This window comes from Aquarana catesbeiana, linkage group LG01 (genome assembly GCF_042186555.1).
Source record: "Aquarana catesbeiana isolate 2022-GZ linkage group LG01, ASM4218655v1, whole genome shotgun sequence".
Taxonomy (NCBI): domain Eukaryota; kingdom Metazoa; phylum Chordata; class Amphibia; order Anura; family Ranidae; genus Aquarana; species Aquarana catesbeiana.
Window position 1 is genome coordinate 317,531,116 of NC_133324.1, and position 22,720 is coordinate 317,553,835.

A 22,720-nucleotide genomic window follows, 5' to 3' on the forward strand; every position below is an offset into this window, starting at 1 on the left:
GCGATGGCATCTTGGGAGACCCTGTGAAAGTGTGTCCTAGTCTGTGCAATGCTGTACCCTACGCTAATACTCAACTAGTGAATGGTAGCGTTCAAAACATTCACCAATGCAAAGACCAGGATTATCAGGACAGGAGGGACAATAATAGCGGGTGTCACGTCTATATACGCGCTTGCTGCAGACACATCTTTTTTGGGGGGGTTCATTGGGTAGGGGTACTCGGGAGGACATATAAATGCCTCTCATGCAGCCGACTGCATTTGGTTGGGGATGTGAATGGGGGAAATACGGGCGCTGCAGAAGTGGTGGGTTCCCAATTAGGATTGGCGAATGCAGCAGGAAGGGCATTATGGGCACGACGGGCCTGTGTTTGTCTTTTTGGTGGCAGCGGGACACTACTTGTGCTTGCCACCTCACCAGCTTGAACTGCACTTATGGGACTCGCCACGTCACCAAGTGTTACTGCAGTGCTGGTATGACTACGACTGGGGTGTACTAGGCCGCTGGCGCTTGCCAGTTCACCAAAACGCTACAAAAAAAAGTGACAGTGATCGATCGATACTGCACTTGGGTGGGCTGGGCTGGGCCGGGCGGAGGGGCAAAACGCAGGTGCTAGCAGGTATCTGGGCTGATCCCACTAACACTGCGTTTTTGGGAACCCTAAACTGCTGGGGATGCTAGTATAGATCTGATCGGATCAGATATTGATCCGATCAGATACTATACCACTAAGGGAGGTGTACGGTGTGTGCGTGGGTGTTAGCGGTACTGGCGCTAATCTGACGCTGCTTGGGGCTGGTGCTTGCCAGTTCACCAAAATGCTACCAAAAAAACTGTTAGCGATCGCAGGGATCAGGCCTGACTCTGCGAACGCTGCAGTTATGCGTTTAGTGTTTTGTAAGTGACAGTGATCGATCGATACTGCACTTGGGTGGGCTGGGCGGAGGGGCAAAACGCAGGTGCTAGCAGGTATCTGGGCTGATCCCGCTAACACTGCGTTTTTGGGAACCCTAAACTGCTGGGGACGCCAGTATAGATCTGATCGGATCAGATATTGATGTGTTCAGATACTATACCACTAAGGGAGGTGTACGGTGCGTGTACGGTGCGTGCGTAGGTGTTCGCGGTACTGGCGCTAATCTGACGCTGCCTGGGGCGACGCATATCACCGCCGGGCGATCAGGGGGCTAAACCTTTATTCAGTAATAAACGGCGGGTGCCCTGACACTAAAAAAAATAAACAAACTAACCAGCGTCACCCGTAACAGTTATACGGTGATCAGTGGTGAAAGGGTTAACTAGGGGGCAATCAAGGGGTTAAAACATTTATTAGGTAGTATATGGGGGTCCCTGTCGCTATAAAACGCTGACAGCGAACCTAAATATTTACGTTCCTAACTAGCGTCACCAGCGACACTAATACAGCGATCAGAAAAATGATCGCTTAGCGACACTGGTGACAGGGGGTGATCAAGGGGTTAAAACTTTATTAGGGGGGGTTAGGGGGGTACCCTAGACCTACAGGGGGCTAATACTAACTGTCCTACCACTGCTAACTGTCACAAACTGACACCATGCAGTAATCAGGAAAAAAACAAAACAAAACAAAAAAACCTGCTTGCTGTCAGTTTGTGACAGGGGGGGGGGGTGATTGGGGGGGGATCGGGGGGCGATCGGGGGGGGATCGGGGGTGTTTAGTGTGCCTGGCATGTTCTACTGTGTTGTGTGTGTGTTGGTGCACTTACATGTCTTCTCTCCTCGGTGCTGGAACGGAAACTGGCCAGCCGAGGAGAGATGACATCACATCCTCTGCCTCTGTGTACTATACAGAGGCAGGGGATGTTTCTCATTGGCTGGGAGCGATCGCGAGGGGGGGGCCACGATCGGATGGTCTCCCCCTCGTCTCTCAACTCTCCCAGCCAAACGCCGACCGCCGATGGCACCGGGGGGGGGTCCGATCGGACCCCCCGCCCGCGGGAAGGCAATCACGTACCAGGTACGTGATTTTGCCTGCCCGTGCCGCTCTGCTCACGTATATATGCGTGAGGCGGTCGGCAAGTGGTTAAAGCAGCAAAGTACACCATTACAAAAAATCATTAATAAGACAGTTTATTGACAAAGTGTCCAGTATCATATATTCATGTAGAATCTGGTCCAATGATAAATTCATATTCCATAGAATGGCAAAAATACATTTATAATCCATAAAGCGGTAAAAATGCATATCACATTATTACATTACATAGTGTAGTAAAATGCCGAAGCCCCGACGCGTTTCGACCTATATGCAGTCTCTTCTGGGGGCACATCTGAATCTATAAAGTAATACAAATATTCAGAATTGTGGATATTTTCTAAAAAAGAATCACATTAAATAAATCATGATGATGGGTTTTACTGTTAAAATGAGGTAGATGTCTCTAATATGGGCATTGGGGAGCCATTGAGAGGTCCAATCCCTTCCCTTTCCATGCACCAGGAGGAACAGACCCCTGAATTGCATGATACTCAAATGCCTCCCATGGTAGTTTGTGACTAGACTTCATTGGATTCCATGCAGGAGTCCGGAGTTATGGCTTTGGCACTCTGCTCCTGTCTATAATACTTTACACCTATTGATCCCTTTGGTACATCTCATGATCATGTAAAATGTTATTCTATATGTGGTTTTTATGCTTGGGGGATCGTTGTAGGTCCCGGTGGGTGCAGTTTTACTTCCCCCCCTCTGGGTGGAGCCTGGCTCCTTTGGGACTTCCCGGCAGGGTGGGGGTGTATTGACATTCCGTACGCCCCCATGCTTGCTCCACTCTGCGTCTGTCATCAGGCGCCGCGGCAAGCTTCACCCTGCCGGCGGCGTCCCGTGTTAACCTCCGGAGTGTCTATGGCGGTGTGCGCGTGCGTGAGGGCCCGGCGCGCGCACGCCGTCATGACGTCATGCATTTTGCGACGGAGATGACGACGGTGGTCAGGACCTTCTGGTCTTCCGGGACGCCGAGGGAGCCACACGTGGGCTGCAGCGTGCGGCCCATACGCCATGATCCTGGGTGGGTGGGGGAGCTTGGCACCTGCATAGGATTATCCCATTAGCCTCAGCCTAGTTATATAGGAGACCAAATGTTTACCAGTCAAATAGTACTTCCATGCTGGCCTGGGCAGACGGTACCTGTTCTCTCAGTAACTGCAGTCCGGTTTCTGTCAGCCAACAAGCTTCACACACTTCATACAATTCTATGCAGCACAAGGTAAATTATCATGTCTTCTCAACCACATTATCCCATTTCACATCCCCCTATATTCATACACTGTCATTTTGGTTGGCTCTTCATTTTTTTTCTTTTTTCACCTTTCATATTTTTGTTGGTTTGGTTTTGTTCTTTACCCTTCACTTTTTTGCCAACACTTGGTCTATCACACTATTACACAATGACTACACCGTATCATGCACTTTCCTAAGGACTCTCTAATTCCACTCACAGCACACACTTTCACACACACACATCAGGCACTAATTTGCACACCGCATAGGGTTTGTTAGCAACACTAATTCATTTGGATTATTCGCCTAATTCATGTGATACAATTAATTTTCCTAAATATGTACACATTTTCAGTCTCTATATACAATCAAAATTAATATTTACAATGATGACTTAAATACTAATACATTACTTCATTAACTGGCTATCCATGGATGTCTATTGCAGGTGTCCACTCTTTCGCTCCCCCGGGGGGGCGTGCACCAGTGTGGCTCCTTGTAAGCCCCCTTGGGGCCGGCTCCTTCCCCGTCTGGGGGGTTGGGGATGGCCTGCGTACCACTCGGACCTCTCAATGGCTCCCCAATGCCCCTATTAGAGACATCTACCTCATTTTAACGGTAAAACCCATCATCATGATTTATTTAATGTGATTCTTTTTTAGAAAATATCCACAATTCTGAATATTTGTATTACTTTATAGATTCAGATGTGCCCCCTGAAGAGATCGCATATAGGTCGAAACGCGTCGGGGCTTCGGCATTTTACTACACTATGTAATGTAATGATGTGATATGCATTTTCACCGCTTATGGATTATAAATGTATTTTTGCCTTTCTATGGAATATGAATTTATCATTGGACCAGATTCTACATGAATATATGATACTGGACACTTTGTCAATAAACTGTCTTATTAATGATTTTTTGTAATGGTGTACTTTGCTGCTTTAAAGCCCCACTGGGGAATCCTAAATTCTTTAGACAAATCAATTTCGGGGTGCGCAGCTCTTTTGTTCTCTCCTATGTATGTCTCCCCTTAGTTGCAAATTGTGGCACAGTATTTGGGATTTTATTGTGGGTACAATGACTGTGTCATATGTGTACAGCACATACAGCCAATAGGCACAGGTTCTTTTTAATCATCCCTCTGTAAGCCACTTCCACTGTTAGGGACAACTTGACCATGAACACCATTTGCCATGGCGCACTGTAGAACTTGTTTTTTCCCAAGGCTCCCTAGGTGTTTCAAAATCCTAATCATGCTCATATTTTTTTATGCTGTTTTCCCTTTTGATTGTAAAGCCAAGCAGATTACTTGTTATGGGTATTGTTAATGTTTACATATTGTTTAAATATCAGTTATTTTATTTTCTAATAGAAGTTTCTGTCATTTTTGAGATTGCCAGTAAAAATGCGCCTTGGTACCACTTCTAGTATATTCCTGTACACCAAATCCTTCTGTATTTACACTGATGCCAGCTCTCAGGGACTTGGGGCTGTACGTACTCAAGATTAGGGTGGGTTTGAAAGTGTCATGCCAGTTGAAACTTGCGGCCACTAAGCAAAAGCTTCATAACTATAACTCCTTCAAGCTAGAATTACTGGCACAGGTATGAGTCGTAATAGAGAAATTTGCAGACTATTTCTTGGGCGAACAGGTGGACATGTACACTGACAACAATACTCTAGCATACCTTGAGACTAAACTTGGACCCTTATAGAAAAGTTGGGTTGCTCATATGGCTCGCTTAAACGACACAATTTACTATGTGGGGTGGTTACACAGTAACATTAATGTCCTGTCCTAATATCCTTTATATCCACCACAAGGGGGATGGATCAACATCTGGAGGAATATGAGGTTGTCTCATCTCAAACAGGGAATCTGGAAAGGCTGGGTAGGCTGGCAGTTCACAACGAACTGCAACAACAAAGTGAGTGTACCTGAAATATACAGAACTGGCTCATGATCCTGACATCTCTCATGCTTGGAGATTTCTGTCTAGGAACAGAAAGCTCACTTATCAAGAATGGATCCGATTAACTTCTTCAGTTTGACATCTGCTTCGACAGTGGAACAGGCTAGAGAAGTAAAATGGATGTAGTCCCACTTTACAGCAATATAGCTATCAATTAGTGATTCCCCAATCAACTGATTTAGCAATCTGTCAGATACTGCATTGCACCAGTGGACAATTCAGTGCTGAGATGTATGCCCATAGGTACTTTTACTGTCCTGGTTTGTCATCATAGATGCAACAAGCTTGTCAGGAGTGCCAAAATTGTGATCTTCATAAAGGACAGGCTGAACAAACCACTGCTCTCATTTCAGCTGTTAACCATGGACTTTCTCACTGTAATGCCCCGTACACACGGTCGGACTTTGTTCGGACATTCCGACAACAAAATCCTAGGATTTTTTCCGACGGATGTTGGCTCAAACTTGTCTTGCATACACACGGTCACACAAAGTTGTCGAAAAATCTGATCGTTCTAAACGCGGTGACGTAAAACACGTACGTCAGGACTATAAACGGGGCAGTGGCCAATAGCTTTCATCTCTTTATTTATTCTGAGCATGCGTGACACTTTGTCCGTCGGATTTGTGTACACACGATCGGAATTTCCGACAACGGATTTTGTTGTCGGAAAATTTTATATCCTGCTCTCAAACTTTGTGTGTCGGAAAATCCGATGGAAAATGTGTGATGAGCCTACACATGGTCGGAATTTCCGACAACAAGGTCCTATCACACATTTTCCGTCGGAAAATCCAACCGTGTGTACGGGGCATTAGGGAGACATCCTCTGGATATTGATATGCTTTGGTATTTGTAGAGGACTTTTTCAAATTTGTTATCAAATGACTGTCATCACAGTCAAGCTCTTTTGGACACATGTGGCACATCCAACAAGTTTTTTTCTGAGTTGAGTTTGAGAGGTGTTTGTAAGTCAGATATATCACTCCATACCATCCGCAAGGAAATAAAGTATGTGAGCTCTTTAATCAGACTCTGGTAGGCATAATTTGTACCTTGGGGCAAGAGTATCATGAACGATGACCTTAGCATGGAGGCAATGTGGTATGGGCCTACAACCACACAGCTCAAAAGGCCACAGGATATTTTCCCTTCTTTTTACCGTTTGGCCAAAGTAGTCGCTTACCTGTGGATCTGCTCTATAAGACAGATATACACAGATGGTGCTAGAACATCATCAAAACCCAGCAGACAAGCATGTGTTTGATCCAATATGCCTTTGGCTTGGGAAAAGGGTTCTTATTTATTTTCCAAAATATTAGTGTGGTTGCAAATTTGAGCCCAAATAGAAACCTCACCCATACCGCAATGAAAAACAACCTTTCCAGATCATCCTGTGTATGATGTTGTTTCAGAAGACCAGGAAGGGCTTCAATTTACACCAGAATCTGCTTTGACCATGTATCTTCAGTGAAGACTCTTTTCCATCACCCTGCAAGGATTCTGGGGATTGAAGGATGCAATAATCTGATACAGCCTCCACGGGAGGTGCTCCTCATTCTGTGGTTTGTAAGCTAATGTAATATTGCCATTGAAAAAGTGCCTTGTTGACCCATATTACCTTCTCTGCCTGAAGATAGATATTGTATAGTATATAACCTGCAACATTTGTAGTGCCATAGTTGTATACTACCTTTCTGATCATTTGAGTTCTACAATATACATAATGTTTAAGTGTCAATGTTGAATACTCCCTCCTCCTCTTGCAGACACTGGTTAAGCCCACAAGGAGAGATGTGTGGCCTTTGCAATCTGTGGGAGGGAGGACCATTTGGGTGTTGCCATGGCAACCTAGGGGGGGGGGTGTGGTTGTAGGTGGAGAGCTGAGGTTGGGGGGGGCTGTTGGGCAGTAGGCTTGTGGTTGAGCCCATGACATCCTGGACAGGGGAGGAGCATATGACTGTGCCCATGGCATTTCTGGCAAGCCCTTGTAAGTGCTGGGGAGGGGCTTGTTGGTGTCTGAACAGCAGACTGGGCAGTGGAGAGGATTGTGGATACCTTGGCCAGGAGGCGAAGTTTGTAGGTGTTGTCATGGCAGCCAGGCAGAAGAGGGACCTGTGGGTGTAGCCATGGCTTAGCAGGAAATATTATTTAGGTATTGACATGGTATCTCAGGCAGGACAGGAGTTAATGATCTGAGGTTGTGAATGGTGCCGTGGCTTTTTGGGTACCGAACAGTGTAGAGCAGCCATTCTCAATCAGGGTTCTTCCAGCAGTTGCTAGGTGGTCCTTGAACTGTGGCTGATTGACCTCTTGGTCCTATTGGTGTCTACATGACACCAATGATCTATTTAGCTGTCTGCCCACTGACCACCAATGACCCAAGATGAATTGGTTTTTGCAGGGGTTTCTCTCGGGTAAAAAGATTGATAAAGGCTAGTTTAGAGGGGTGTGGGTGTGTCCAATGTACTCTGGGTAGGAAAGGAGTTTGTGGGCATATTTGGTGGAGGAAGGGGCCCCTAGGTTCTGCCATAGAAACTTGGGCAGGGGGAAGGGATTGTGGTTGCTGAGCAGGGGAGGAAATTGTGGGTGACCTGTGCAAGGTAAGAGAATGCAGGCTTTTACAGGCAGCAACCTGGGCAGGGAGAGGAGCTGGTGTCTCTTTCTGAGTTTGGAAACCATGGTTCTCTACAACAGCTCTCTCTTACCTGGTTGCCATAAAATGTTTGTGAGCCAGTAGCTTGTATGTTGTTATGGCAACCTCAGTAGAGGGTAGTGTTGTCATAGCAACCTTGGCAGGGGATCAGCATTTTGGTGTTGCCCTAAAATGAGGGAGGAGCTTGTGGGATTTGCCATGGCAACCTGTAAAGGGGAGGTTGTGGGCATTCTTTTAAAGTACGCTTTCAGGTGGTTAAGAATCAGAACTAAAAGCATGCTTGGCACAAAAGAACATACTGCATGAGAATGTTTTCAGAGAAATCATAATTCTGAAGAAAATAAATGAAAAAATAGCATGAGGGAGAGTTAGCAGATCTCTGGATTTATGCTTAAGAGCTCATTCAGATGATCCATGTGCTGAGCCACTGTTCTCTGCATCTGCATCTGCCCTGGAGCTGTGTGCAGGCAGTCTATAAAAGTGGATATTGAAGGAGTGGCTGCATGGACACAGCCAAAATGTCAAACGTTTTCATGCGTGCAGGAGCATGTGCATGGATCTGAACACAGACCGTGTGAGTTAGAAACCATGCTTCCACGCCTGCAGACGTCAGATTTTGACGCAAGGCTGTGTCCGTGCAGCTGCTGTGTCTGCATCCACTTGTATAGGCTGCCTGTGTGGAGCTCCAAAGCGGGATGCAGACAAAGAAAACAATGTCTGTCAACACCCATCTGTATGAGCCCTAAAATGCCAGTAGACAGGGAAACATCTTGTTTTTTAAAAATTAATCAATGATTTGCAATACCTCAATTCCCTCTGTTTCATATTCATCTTGCTCTGTCTTGAGTGTCATAGAAATGAAGAGTTGCTGAAGTTTCTCATTACAATAGTTAATGCAAAACTGTTCAAAGCTACAAACAAAGATACACAATTACTGTTTGATTAGAAATCAAAAAAGCTTCCAAAAAAGCTTTGCTAAGACCAAAATTCTACAATGATTCTGTGAGACCTTTTAAAATCCTAACTTAAGTAAACTATATCTAAAGCCAAATTTCTGTTTTATTTTTGGCTAGAGTAGGGAATATGTGAAAACAAAGAATGTTTTATGTAAAAGTTTTCTAGAAGTATGAAATGCTGCAATGTTCAAACCGATTTCTGAGAATCTTGAATGTTAACTTGCAGTTGCACCCCTCCAGGACCTCACATGTTATAGATGTGAATTTTTTTGGATTGCAGCACAATGATCAGTTCTACAGTCTTATGCCCTGTACACACGATAGGATTTTCCAACAACAAAACCGTGGATTTTTTTCCAATGGATGTTGGCTTAAACTTGTCACACAAATGTTGTCGGAATTTCCGAACGTCAAGAACGCAGTGACGTACAACACGTACGACAAGCCGAGAAAAATGAAGTTCAATAGCCAGTGCGGCTCTTCTGCTTGATTCCGAGCATGCGTGAAATTTTGTGCGTCGGAATTTCCGACAACAGATTTTGTTGCCAGAAAATTTGAGATCCAGATCTCAAATTTTGTTTGTCGGAAATTCCGACGGAAAATGTCTGATGGAGCCTACACATGGTCGGAATTTCAAGCTCCCATCGAACATTTGTTGTCGGAAAATCCTATCGTGTGTACAGGGCATAAGGCTTTGTTCACATCTATGCAGGTGTGACGGTGCGTGCGTATGCACGTGTCACACCAAAACGTACATTTCCGCAATGCACAAGAGTGAACCTATCCTAAGGACCCTTTTAAAAGAGCTGTTCAATCAGGGTCACCTGTCAGTCCAGGGACCTCAATGAAAGCTCCATGTAAGTTTAGGGGCAGGCAGACGTAAACATACATGCATCCATTTACATTTGCTCACCTCCAAGACCATATAGGTCCAGAAAAAAAAATTTGAAAAAGGTCTGCATCCTTTTTCTGTTTTTTTTTTTTTGGATCTAAACGTGAAGGATTGGAGGTAGTCAGTGCCTTGAAAAAGTAATCATACCCCTCGAAATTTTCCACATTTTGTCGTGCTACAACCAAAAATGTAAATGTGTTTTATTGGGATTTTATGTAATAGACCAACACAAAGTGGCACATAATTGTGAAGTGGAAGGAAAATGATAAATGGCTTTCCAAATTTTTTACAAATAAATATGTGTAAACTGTGGTGTGCATTTGTATAAATTCCCCTGAGTCAATGCTTTGTAGAAACACCTTTCGCTGCAATTACAGCTGCAAGTCTTTTTGGGGATGTCTCTACCAGCTTTCAACATCTAGAGAGTGACATTTTTCTTTCACATTCTTCTTTGCAAAATAGCTCAACCTCTGTCAGACTGGACGGAGACAACTGTGAACAGCAATTTTCAAGTTTTGCCACAGATTCTCAATTGGATTTAGGTCTGGACTTTGACTGGGCAATTCTAACACATGAATATGCTTTGATCTAAACCATTTCATTGTAGCTCTGGCTGTATGTTTACTGTTGTTGTCCTGCTGGAAGGTGAACCTCTGCCCCAGTCTCAAATCTTTTGCAGACTCTAACAGATTTTCTTCTAAGGTTGCCCTGTATTTGACTCCATCCATCTTCCCATCAACTTTGACCAGCTTCCCTGTCCCTGCTGAAGAAAAGCATCCCCACAACATGATGCTGCCACCACCGTGTTTTACGGTGGGGATGGTGTGTTCAGGGTGATGTACAGTGTTAGTTTTCTGCGACACATAGCGTTTTGCTTTTAGGCCAAAAAGTTCAATTTTGGTCTCATCTAACCAGAGCACCTTCTTCCACATGTTTGCTGTGTACCCCACATGGCTTCTGGCAAATTGCAAACAGAACTTCTTATGGCTCTCCTTTCCCGGCCCGTCAGTTTAGGTGGATGGCTGTGTCTTGGTAGGTTTGCAGTTGTGCCATACTCTTTGCATTTTCGGATGATGGATTAAACAGTGCTACATGAGATGTTCAAATCTTGGGATATGTCTTTATAACCTAACCATGCTTTAAACTTCTCCACAACTTTATCCCTGACCTGTCTGGTGCGTTCCTTGGCCTTCATGGTGCTGTTTGTTCACCAAGGTTCACTAACAAACCTCTGAGGGCTTCACAGAACAGCTGTATTTATACTGAGCTTAAATTATACACAGATGGACTCTATTTACTAATTAGGTGATTTCTAGGGATGAGCTTCGAGTTCGAGTCGAACTCATGTTTGACTCGAAGATTGGCTGTTCGCAAGTTCGCCGAACAGTGAACAATTTGGGGTGTTCGCGGCAAATTCGAATGCCGCGGAACACCCTTTAAAAGTCTATGGGAGAAATCAAAAGTGCTAATTTTAAAGGCTTATATGCAAGTTATTGTCATAAGAAGTGTTTGGGGACCTGGGTCCTGCCCCAGGGGACATGGATCAATGCAAAAAAAAGTTTTAAAAACGGCCGTTTTTTCAGGAGCAGTGATTTTAATAATGCTTAAGTCAAACAATAAAAGTGTAATATCCCTTTAAATTTCGTAGCTGGGGGGTGTCTATAGTATGCCTGTAAAGGGGCGCCTGTTTCCCGTGTTTAGAACAGTCTGGCAGCGAAATGACATTTCGAAGGAAAAAAGCCATTTAAAACTACTTGCGGCTATTGCATTGCCGGTCCGACAATACACATAGAAGTTCATTGATAAAAACGGCATGGGAATTCCCCACAGGGGAACCCCGAACCAAAATTTTTTAAAAAATGACGTGGGGGTCCCCCTAAATTCCATACCAGGCCCTTCAGGTCTGGTATGGATATTAAGGGGAACCCCTGCCAAAATTAAAAAAAAAAAATGATGTGGGGGTCCCCCTAAATTCCATACCAGACCCTTCAGGTCTGGTATGGATTTTAAGGGGAACCCCGCGCCAAAAAAAAAAAAAAAGCAGCGTGGGGTCCCCCCAAAAATCCATACCAGACCCTTATCCGAGCACGCAACCTGGCAGGCCGCAGGAAAAGAGGGGGGGACGAGAGAGCACCCCCCCTCCTGAACCGTACCAGGCCACATGCCCTCAACATTGGGAGAGTGCTTTGGGGTAGCCCTCCAAAACACCTTGTCCCCATGTTGATGAGGACAAGGGCCTCATCTCCACAACCCTGGCCGGTGGTTGTGGGGGTCTGCGGGCGGGGGGCTTATCGGAATCTGAAAGGGGACCCCCAGATCCCGGCCCCCCCCTGTGTGAAATGGTAAGGGGGTACATACCCTTACCATTTCACTAAAAAACTGTCAAAAGTGTTAAAAATGACAAGAGACAGTTTTTGACAATTCCTTTATTTAAATGCTTCTTCTTTCTTCTTTCTTCTATCTTCCTTCATCTTCTTCTTTTGGTTCTTCTGGCTCTTCTGGTTCTTCCTCCGGCGTTCTCGTCCAGCATCTCCTCCGCGGCGTCTTCTATCTTCTTCTCCTCGGGCCGCTCCGCACCCATGGCATGGGGGGAGGCTCCCGCTCTTCTCTTCATCTTCTTCTCTTCTTCATCTTCTTCTTTTCTTCTCTTCTTCTCTTCTTCATCTTCTTCTCCGGGCCGCTCCGCATCCATGCTGGCATGTAGGGAGGCTCCCGCTGTGTGACGGCGTTTCCTCGTCTGATGGTTCTTAAATAACGGGGGCGGGGCCACCCGGTGACCCCGCCCCCCTCTGACGCAGGGGACATGACGGGACTTCCCTGTGGCATTCCCCGTGATGTCACAGGGAAGTCCCGTCAAGTCACCGTGCGTCAGAGGGGGGCAGGGTCACCGGGTGCCCCCCCCCGTTATTTAAGAACCGTCAGACGAGGAGACGCCGTCACACAGTGGGAGCCTCCCTCCATGCCAGCATGGATGCGGAGCGGCCCGGAGAAGAAAATGAAGAAGAGAAGAAGGGAAGAAAAGAAGAAGATGAAGAAGAAGATGAAGAAGAAGATGAAGAAGAGAAGAAGATGAAGAGAAGAACAGGAGCCTCCCCCCATGCCATGGGTGCGGAGCGGCCCAAGGAGAAGAAGATAGAAGACGCCGCGGAGGAGATGCTGGACGAGAACGCCGGAGGAAGAACCAGAAGAGCCAGAAGAACCAGAAGAAGAAGAAGAAGATGAAGGCAGATAGAAGAAACAAGAAAGAAGAAGCATTTAAATAAAGGAATTGTCAAAAACTGTCTCTTGTCATTTTTAACATTTTTGACAGTTTTTTAGTGAAATGGTAGGGGTACTTTTGTACCCCCTTACCATTTCACACAGGGGGGGCCGGGATCTGGAGGTCCCCTTGTTAAAGGGGGCTTCCAGATTCCAATAAGCCCCCCGCCCGCAGACCCCCCACAACCACCGGCCAGGGTTGTGGGGATGAGGCCCTTGTCCTCATCAACATGGGGACAAGGTGTTTTGGGGGGCTACCCCAAAGCACCCTCTCAATGTTGAGGGCATGTGGCCTGGTACAGTTCAGGAGGGGGGGACCGCTCTCTCGTCCCCCCCTCTTTTCCTGCGGCCTGCCAGGTTGCGTGCTCGGATAAGGGTAAGGGTCTGGTATGGATTCTTGGGGGGACCCTACGCCGTTTTTTTTTTTTTTTTGCGCGGGGTTCCCCTTAAAATCCGTACCAGACCTGAAGGGTCTGGTATGGAATTCAGGGGAACCCCCATATCATTTTTTTTTTAAATTTTGGCCAGGGTTCCCCTTAATATCCATACCAGACCTGAAGGGCCTGGTATGGAATTTAGGGGAACCCCACGTCATTTTTTTTTTTAATTTTGGTTCGGGGTTCCCCTGTGGGGAATTCCCATGCCGTTTTTATCAATGAACTTCTATGTGTATTGTCGGACCGGCAATGCAATAGCCGCGAGTAGTTTTATATGGCTTTTTTCCTTCGAAATGTCATTTTGCTGTCAGACTGTTCTAAACACAGGAAACATGCGTCCCTTTACAGGCATACTATAGACACCCCCCAGCTACGAAATTTAAAGGGATATTACACTTTTATTGTTTGACTTTAAGCATTATTAAAATCACTGCTCCTGAAAAAACGGCCGTTTTTAAAACTTTTTTTTGCATTGATCCATGTCCCCTGGGGCAGGACCCAGGTCCCCAATCACTTTTTATGACAATAACTTGCATATAAGCCTTTAAAATTAGCACTTTTGATTATTCATGTTTGTGTCCCATAGACTTTAACGGTGTTCGCGTGTTCGAACAAACTTTTTTCCTGTTTGCATGTTCTGGTGCGAACCGAACAGGGGGTGTTCGGCTCATCCCTAGTGATTTCTAAAAGGCAATTGGTTACACTAGATTTTAGTTAGGGGTATCAGAGTAAAAGGGGCTGAATACAAATGCACACATACTTTTCACATATCTATTTGTAAAAAAAGAAACCCAATTTTCATTTTCCTTCCACTTCACAATTATGTGCCATTTTGTGTTGGTCTATCACCTAAAAACCCAGTACATTTATGTTTTTGGTTGCAACATGACAAAATGTGTAAAATATCAAGATGTATGAATACTTTTTCAAGGCACTGTAAATGGAAGCATGTCCATTTACTTTCAGTTGCCAATAGGTCAAATATGAGTCCAGAAAGCTCTGGATTTTATAAATGGGTCTTAAAAATTGAATGGAGGCAGATGTAACAAAAGTGACATTCGCCCCATTCTGCTCCAAATCAGCAGGAAGCCTGTTTACGGATCCCCTGCTTAGCAGACCAGACAGCATTCGTGTGAAAGAGGCCATGGATGGAAATGCTGCTCCTCCAAATATAACGTACAATTAGTGAGCATTATCACCCTAGGATAGAAAGTGTGTTGCTAGCAGGATAACCTGGTGGAAAAAAAGAAAAGAAAAGCCTGATAAAAGAAGATTATTGGAACCACCATATTTAAAGCGTAGGTTTAGGTATGATTTTTCTTTTTTGCATATTTACATGCATGCCTGATTGATCCCTGCATAAGCCACATATTACTGCAGTAGTTGCCACTACTACAGTGATAGCAGAAGTCTTCTTGGTTCAGTGTCTAGTGGCTGTAATTCTTCATAGTAACAACAGGTGGTCACTTGTTTAGCACTCAGAGAAAGCCTTGTATTTTTTTAAATGAGTACAAGGTGTTCTCTGAATGGCGGCAGTACTGAGCGAGTGAACCCCTGTGGTTACTATGCAGAAGGCAGCTGCTGGGCACAGGATCCAGAAAATTGCTAATATCACTGTAGTAGGACTGACTACTATAGTGATTTACAGTTTACAAAGGGAACAGTCAGGTATGGGATATACAGTACATACTTACATTGGACACACTATAACACTGCCAGGGGCACTTTAACTTTAATTTGTTATAACCTAAATTAGATTCAAATTATGGGATCATTTAGGTACCCCTTACAGTGTTATAGTTTGTTCCATCCCCTGTCACTGTCACTTTGCCTGGACAGTTTGGTCTGCATGTACATATGGAGTGTAAACAGAAGCATGTGAAATAAAAGAGGTAAATGATGAATATCATTGAAATTACTAAACACATTAAGTCATCAAAATACAAATATTTCCACAAAAGTGGTCCTTACGCTAAATAATCATATACTGTTAGCCTACCCAAGGATATGTCCGTAAGAACAAAAAATGGGAGAAATCTGCCCATCCTTAGGTGCATTAAGACCTAAAATAATTATCCTGCAACTCAATGAGAAGAAGCAGTGCAGATGCAATTGCAATCGCCTTAACATTTTTTGAGGAAAGGATTTGGAAGGTTTTAGTTCTTTAACAAATTGTAAAGACTAGCTCTTCTAATATCATTATTGCTCATTATTGTCCCTTGTTTGGCCTTATACTTGCCATGCATCACATCATGCTATCTGGGCAAAAGAAAGTAATTTATGGGCAGTGTTAGAGTTATCCAAGAATGGAGTGTTACCTGTTTGATTCAAATACTTCAAAGCCATAAATATCTAAAAGTCCAATAACAGTTTTCTTAGGTGGCTCCTGTTAAATAGTACAAGTTTACAGACATTAGTAATACAGTCAGTCTTTACTACAGATCAACAAACGAAGAAACATAATAATGAAAATGCAGACTTCTCACATGAATTCATGAAAATAAGGGGCCTTTGGCATGCATGAGCTAAGTCCCTGGTGCTCAACATGAAGCACAACAGGCTGCATGGCCTGCTTCAGTGTAGGTCTGAAGCACAGGGTTGTTTATATTCACACAGGAGCCATTGTCTACTATCCTGTAGCCTTAGTGAAAACAAAACCACAGACTTGTTAGTACAGGAGCTCTTACAGATAGGGACTTGCGCCTGTATATCGAATCACAAGAGGAGAAGTTGGCAGTCAGAATGGCATCTAACAATTGTTATCCTTTATTGCAAAAACATTAAAAACAGCCAATGCATTTCGGCCGTCAGGCCTTAATTAAACGTGACGTCAAAAGTGACGCCAGGCCGTCAGGCTCAAGTAAAATGACATTACAAGCATTCAAATAGTAAATCAAGCGGTCACATGACCCAAAAACACAGGTGAGTTAAAATGCAAAACCCGAGATAGAATAAAATCAAATAGACAAAAACAATAAAAAGAATAGGCCAGTGTGTAAAGCCTCAGAGCATATAGCAGTGATTATCTGCAACAGTTTTTTTGAAATCAAAGAGAGGGCAGGTTTCCTGAACAATATTTGTGATCAAAGCTGTCTTAATGCATGGGCGGCGCTGCCCAGGGGCCCCAGGAGCCCCAGGTGCATGGGGGACCCATGGTAATCTTGCATTACATTGTAATTGCCAACTGTTCTGGATTGGCTGGGACAGTCCCACTTTTTACTCAGTTGTCCCAGGATAGTCGAGTCCCAGGCAGCGTCCTGGAACCTGTACTGTGCCCATATGATCCCAGTATTGTGCCCTACTGACTCCCCCTGTAATATACCTTTCTGCCTCCCCACCTGTACTGCGCCCTTTATGTTTATTAGTCTTTGATTTATGGCATGTTTTCTTATTGCTTAACCACTTGCTTACTGGGCACCTAAACCCCCCTCCTGCCCAGACCAATTTTCAGCTTTTAGCGCTGTCACTTTTTTAACAATAATTGCACGGTCATACAACACTGTACCCAAATGAAATTTTTATCATTTTTTCCCACAAATAGAGCTTTCTTTTGGTGGTATTTGACCACCTCTGGGTTTTTTATTTTTTGTTAAAAAATTTAACAAGACCGAAAAATGTTTAAAAAAATACAAAACCATTTTATTTTTTGTTAAAAAATTTAACAAGACCGAAAAATGTTTAAAAAAATACAAAACCATTTTATATTTTGTTAATAAATTTTGCAAATAGGTAATTTTTCTCCTTCATAGGCTACACTGATGGGCACGGATAGGCTGCATTGATGGGCACTGATAAGGCGGCACTGATGTGCACTAATAGGCAGCACCGGTGGGCACTAATGAGATGGCACTGGTGGGCACTGATGAGGTGGCATTGGTGGGCACTGATGGGCGGCACTGAAGGGCATTGATAGGGAACTGACCGGGGACTCTAGTGGAGCAGTATATAAAGGTATTGAATATAAAAAAAAAGACAACATATACAAAACTGTATATAAAAAGGAAAATATGCAAATCCTACCTATAATTCATACCCTGGGGGATGCAAGTTTGCATTTTATGCATCCAATACACCTCATGCTCAAAAAGTCTATGATATCTATTCCCTCCTCTATCCGCAGGGAGCACTCTCTCTCTGCTACAGAAAGAGAAGGTGGACATATCTACTGTATGTAGGTGTCTACAGTATTTAGACACATTAGAGACATTTTTGGCATTGAGGTTCAGTGAATAGGAGGTGATGAACAGTAATGTTAAAAATACGTGAGTGCAAAGGTCTTACAGTGCAGCCTACATACTGTACTTTGCAAGCCTCACATTGAGTTAAATACTTTGGCACTATTTACTAAAAAAAAAAAAAACTTTTTTCCTGAGGGAACCATTAATTAAAAAAAAAATTGCTTAGTTTAATGGCACTCTGGCCAATAGTTCAACCCATTATTGTAATATCTGCAAAAATGTTATAGATAATAATGTGTAATTCATTGTATTTTTGAACATGCTTTACTAGATTATAAACAAGAGCATTATAAAATGATAAACAGAAAATGATATAAAATTATAAAAAGAAAATTAGTTCACATGCTTTACCTTATTTGCAAGTGACCCATTGATTTTGTTGACAAGCCAGTTAAAGGATCTTCCATACATAGCTTTGGCAAGGGCATCTCTGGCATAATATGCCAATTCTAAATTGAGAGGACTCAGAACCTGCATATAAAAACATGTGCAGAATTGAATAACCTAATTTTAGTTAAAAAAAAATACAAGATTGCCATATTCCATTAGCCTCAGCCTTGGCTGTAATAAAATAAAAACACACTCTTACGCTACATTCGCACACGTGATTAGCCTGGTGAAAATTGCAGCAGCAGGAACCTTCTGATTCCTGCTTTTGCTGTGAGCATCTAGCTGTGGCCACCAAGCCTGTATAACGACAGATCACTGGTGGCCACAGCTGTTTGCGGCTGTCCGCACAGCCAGTGATGACCTGCGGCGATTGTTGCTCGATGCACTTTGGCTACATATGAACAAGAAACCAGTGCCGGTGGTAGGGTTGGCACCTCATCCCATTAAAACTGAACACATACTATTTATACAGGTCATGTGGCTAATTTAATGCAGATAAGGCACTAAGTGAGTTTAATTACCAACTTAATCAGCCATAGAACCTGTACAACTAATATGTGTTCAGTTTTAAAAGGGATGAGTTGTCAACCCTAGCCGGTGCTGAAGACAGCAGCAGGAATCTGATTCCTGCAGCTGTTTCAGCTACCTGTGAGCAACTAGCTGCTGCTGTTGAGCCCTGTACACTTCAGCAACAGGTCGCTGGTGACCGACCGCAGCTATCCGTGACTGTCCACTCAGTCAGTGATTACCTGTGGTGATTCCTGCCAGTGCAGTTCGAACAAGGCTTAATCGCTGGTACAAATGTAGCCTTAATAATTGATCCTCAATTTCTCTGTCTCAACAGAAAGCAGCTTACAGGTGCCTTTGACACAATGGCGCTATAGCAGCTTTGCAGTTATTTATGATATAAGCATTTTCTGCTATTGTTAAAATGCAGTAAATGACAGAGACAGAGCCTGCATTAGCAGTGAAAGGGTCCCTGAAATATTAGAACAGGCATCCCATGAGAGATAACTGATTTTGGCCAGGTGGATCCTACTCACAACAGCAAGAGGTTGCAAGAGTAGTATGAGTGCTGACAGGTGGGAAGCACGTGTACAGGCTTGTCTGGCCTAAACAGATGTGTAGCAAGTCAGACAGACAAGGGAGAGCTGGAGACTGTGGAAGGACAGAGGCAGTCCCTGTCTTAACAGATCCATGTATCTGAGCTAAGGCAGACCATAGATGAATCATTTTTTTTCATTCAACCATTGGGTTAAAAAGAAAAAAATGGATTTCCCCACCAACACACTCGATATGGATGGGGGGGGGATCAAACCCGCTGAGGTATTGTATTCTGACAGTGAGGAGAGTTCCCCCTTCTGTCAGAATACACTGACCAGCACTGCCGGTTATAGCCAGTGGTGCTGATCGTGTGGAAATTTCCCAACAGGCTGGTTGTACAGAAGTCAATCGGTAGATCGATTCCTGTACAACCATAGAATAAAAATCAATAAGTAACGTTGCGCTCTAGGTATTGGCTATAGTAATAGTGACTATACAATAAAACACATATAAAATAAAATCCCAAGTAATAGTCACACAGTGCTAAAGAGTAGCCAATAAATTAATAAATATAAAAGTGCAAGTGGTAAAGGTGACAATAGTGAAAAAACTTTGTGTAAACTAATGTTACAATGATGGAAAAGTCCACATAGGTAATTCTTCAGATAGGTATTAAAGTGCTACTAGTATAAAGCAAATCCATATTAAGGTGAGCTGAAGTACTGACGTGCTACTCCAAATGACATTTTGTGCAGATCCAAAGAAAACTATTATTGGTGACTTGGTGATTCAATTCTTCAGTGGAATTACACCTCTGTGCAAAGTGGTCCCTTACCTTACTACCGTAAGGTAATGGCGTGAGAAAATGTAAAGATGACCAAGGTAGTCCGGGTTCCTGCCACAGACCAGTAGGAGTTTTTCTCTGTATAACTCAGCAGTAGGTATGGGAAAAGGAGTGAGTAGCTCCAGGTCCAATATGGTGTATAGGAGAGAGAAAAGATGGAGGCCCAGATCGTGAAGTATATTAAGACTAGGTACGTTTTATTAAAAAAGAGCCAAATGTACACACATTAAAAAATAAACAAACAAAGCACAGCACAATGAGTGGTGAGCTTGCAACCTGACGTCACTTCCGGTGCCTATCTATTTCCTGGAAGTACATTCGGCTCTTTAATAAAACGTACCTAGTCTTTATATACTTCACGATCTGGACCTCCATCTTTTCTCTCTTCTATACACCATATTGGACCTGGAGCTACCCACTTCTTTTCCCATACCTACTGCTGAGTTATACAGAGAAAAACTCCTGACTCCAGACACGTTACAGGTCCCAGAAGACTGTGGAACAATTCACAGTGCGCAGTGCAGCTCACGCATGCGTAGTGGGCACCTGGCTGTAAAGCCACAAACTGTCTCAGCCAGGTGCCAACAGTTGAGATACCAGCACCAGGGAAAGAAGACCAAGAGAAGTAGAACTATAGGCAATTGTTTTCACTTTGGATAGAGCAAGGAATGTTATAACCCCTGTCAGATTTTTTTTTTCGCCATCTGTGTCCTATTTCAGAGATTTCCCTTCACTTCCTGTTTCATAGTCAAACAGGAAGTTAGAGGAAATCCCTTGGAGACCCCCAGGTCACCCAGACTAGTATCCCCATTGGAAAATTTCTCCTCTATTACGTTTCTGGGGACAACCCAAAATTTGGGATTTTCTTTACTTTCACTTTCAATGGTAATGGTAAACAGGACAAATAGAGAGGAAGAATCTCCTTAATGGGGGCAAAGACAGCAATAACTGACAGGTGTTCTAATCCCTCTCCACGCTATTCAAAACTAAAAAAAAATGCCTTTAGTTATACTTTAGGCAGAAAATAGAAAGAACTGTATAACAAATAGCCTGGTGGCTGAGAATTATTTTTGTTCATTGTTATAAAGTCCTGTGTGCATGAGGCCTAATGCTGAGCAACCCCTGTGAGGTTAGAACCTTCTACATGTTGGATGAAAAAAAATCAAAAGCTAAACTTAAAGTGGAGGTTCACACAAAAATTGAACCTCCGCTTTTCGGAACCCTCCCCCCCTCCGGTGTCACATTTGGCACCTTTCAGGGGGGTGCAGATACCTGTCTAAGACAGGTATTTGCACCCACTTCCGGCACAGACTCCCACGGGAGTCTATGCCTCTTCCTGTCCCCCCACGCTGTCTGCTGGGACACACACAGGTCCCAGGAGATAGCGGGGACCAGTTAGGACATGCAGCGCATGCGCAGTAGGGAATCGGGAAGTGAAGCCACAACACTTCAGTTCCCGATTCCCTCACAGAGAATGGTGGCGGCAGCTGCCGAGGATCGAGGGACGGTTCGGCCGCGGGTGCTGACACCGCTGGATTAGGGGACAGGTGAGTGTCCTTATTTTGAAAGGCAGCAGCTGCAGTATTTGTAGCTGCTGACTTTTTTAAAAAAAATTTCGTTGGACTCCCTGTTCCTTTAAAGCATGTTATACAGCACAGTGCTTGTGCTGTGTAATTTGGCCCTTTCTATCACCTAAAATACCTGGCTGATCCTGCCTGGTTCTGCCCTCCCCCTGTAAACTGACCATGGTTTATCATGGCAGCTGAGCCCCGAGACTGTGGTCAGTTTAGGTGTCTCCTTCATCCGCAGCTCTGCTCGCCCCGTCCTATCCCCCCTCCCCTCCTTGCCTGTCAGCTCTGTGTGTGAGCCGCCCCTTCTAGCACCGTTCCGAGCAGTATAAAACATACTGCTCACAATCACTGCCAACTCCTCTGCTAGGATAACATGTAGTATACAGTGTATGACGTTTTTTTTAATTCTTCTTCTAAATAACTTATTACTCCTCGCCGATCAGTGATCACGTGACCACCTGTCGCTCTCTTTCTCCAATGTATCTACTACAGAGGGAGGTCATGTGATTGCCCAGCAGATTTCCCTCTGTAGTACATACATCGGAGGAAGAGAGCAATGGGCGGTTACATGACCGCTGATTAGCAAGGAGAAATAAGGTATTTAGAAAAATAATTTTTTTTAAATGACATACACTGTATACTACATGTTATCCTTGCAGATGGGATGGCAGTGATTGTGAGCACTGCCTTTACAACCCCTTTAATCTGCTGCATTAACTGAAACTTTGATAAACTCTCAATTTGTAGCTAAAATCTCACAATATATGAGCATAAAACAATTCCAAAAACACAAAATACAGACATATAGTTAAGGATCAAGGCCTGGGTTTAAATGCCTTTTATTTACCAATGTTCTTATTTATATTTTTCTAGAGGCTTTCAGGGTTAACCATCATAGGCCCCTTTCACACGGGGCGGATCCACTCAGCGAACTCTGCTAGAACAGCGGGATCGCTCCTTTGTTTCTCACTGAGCAGGCGGATGACAGGTCCGTCTCTGCTCACTGTGCAGGGATGGACCTAACAGAGCCCCGCTGTTCTTTATGGGAAGATCAGATGAATATGGACAGCATGTCCATTTTCATCTGATCTCATCCGCTCCGCTGGACGGATGGCGAAAGTATCGTCATCCGTCTGTTTTCAGCGGATCTTGTCGGATCAGATGGCAGGCGGGTGATGGCGGACACATCTCCACTGA

At 44.1% G+C, this 22,720-nt stretch overlaps 1 protein-coding gene across 1 annotated transcript in view; it reads right to left on the reverse strand.

Annotated features, from left to right (window-relative positions):
• The window catches only part of MYO1H (myosin IH), a 240,169-nt gene that overhangs the window by 189,725 nt on the left and 27,724 nt on the right, over positions 1–22,720 (reverse strand). The window contains exons 10-12 of the mRNA XM_073603280.1: positions 18,026–18,145; positions 15,755–15,822; positions 8,699–8,804 (exon numbers count right to left, since the gene is read on the reverse strand). Of these exons, the coding sequence (XP_073459381.1) occupies positions 8,699–8,804; positions 15,755–15,822; positions 18,026–18,145 (294 nt within the window). The remainder of the gene's footprint in view (positions 1–8,698; positions 8,805–15,754; positions 15,823–18,025; positions 18,146–22,720) is intronic.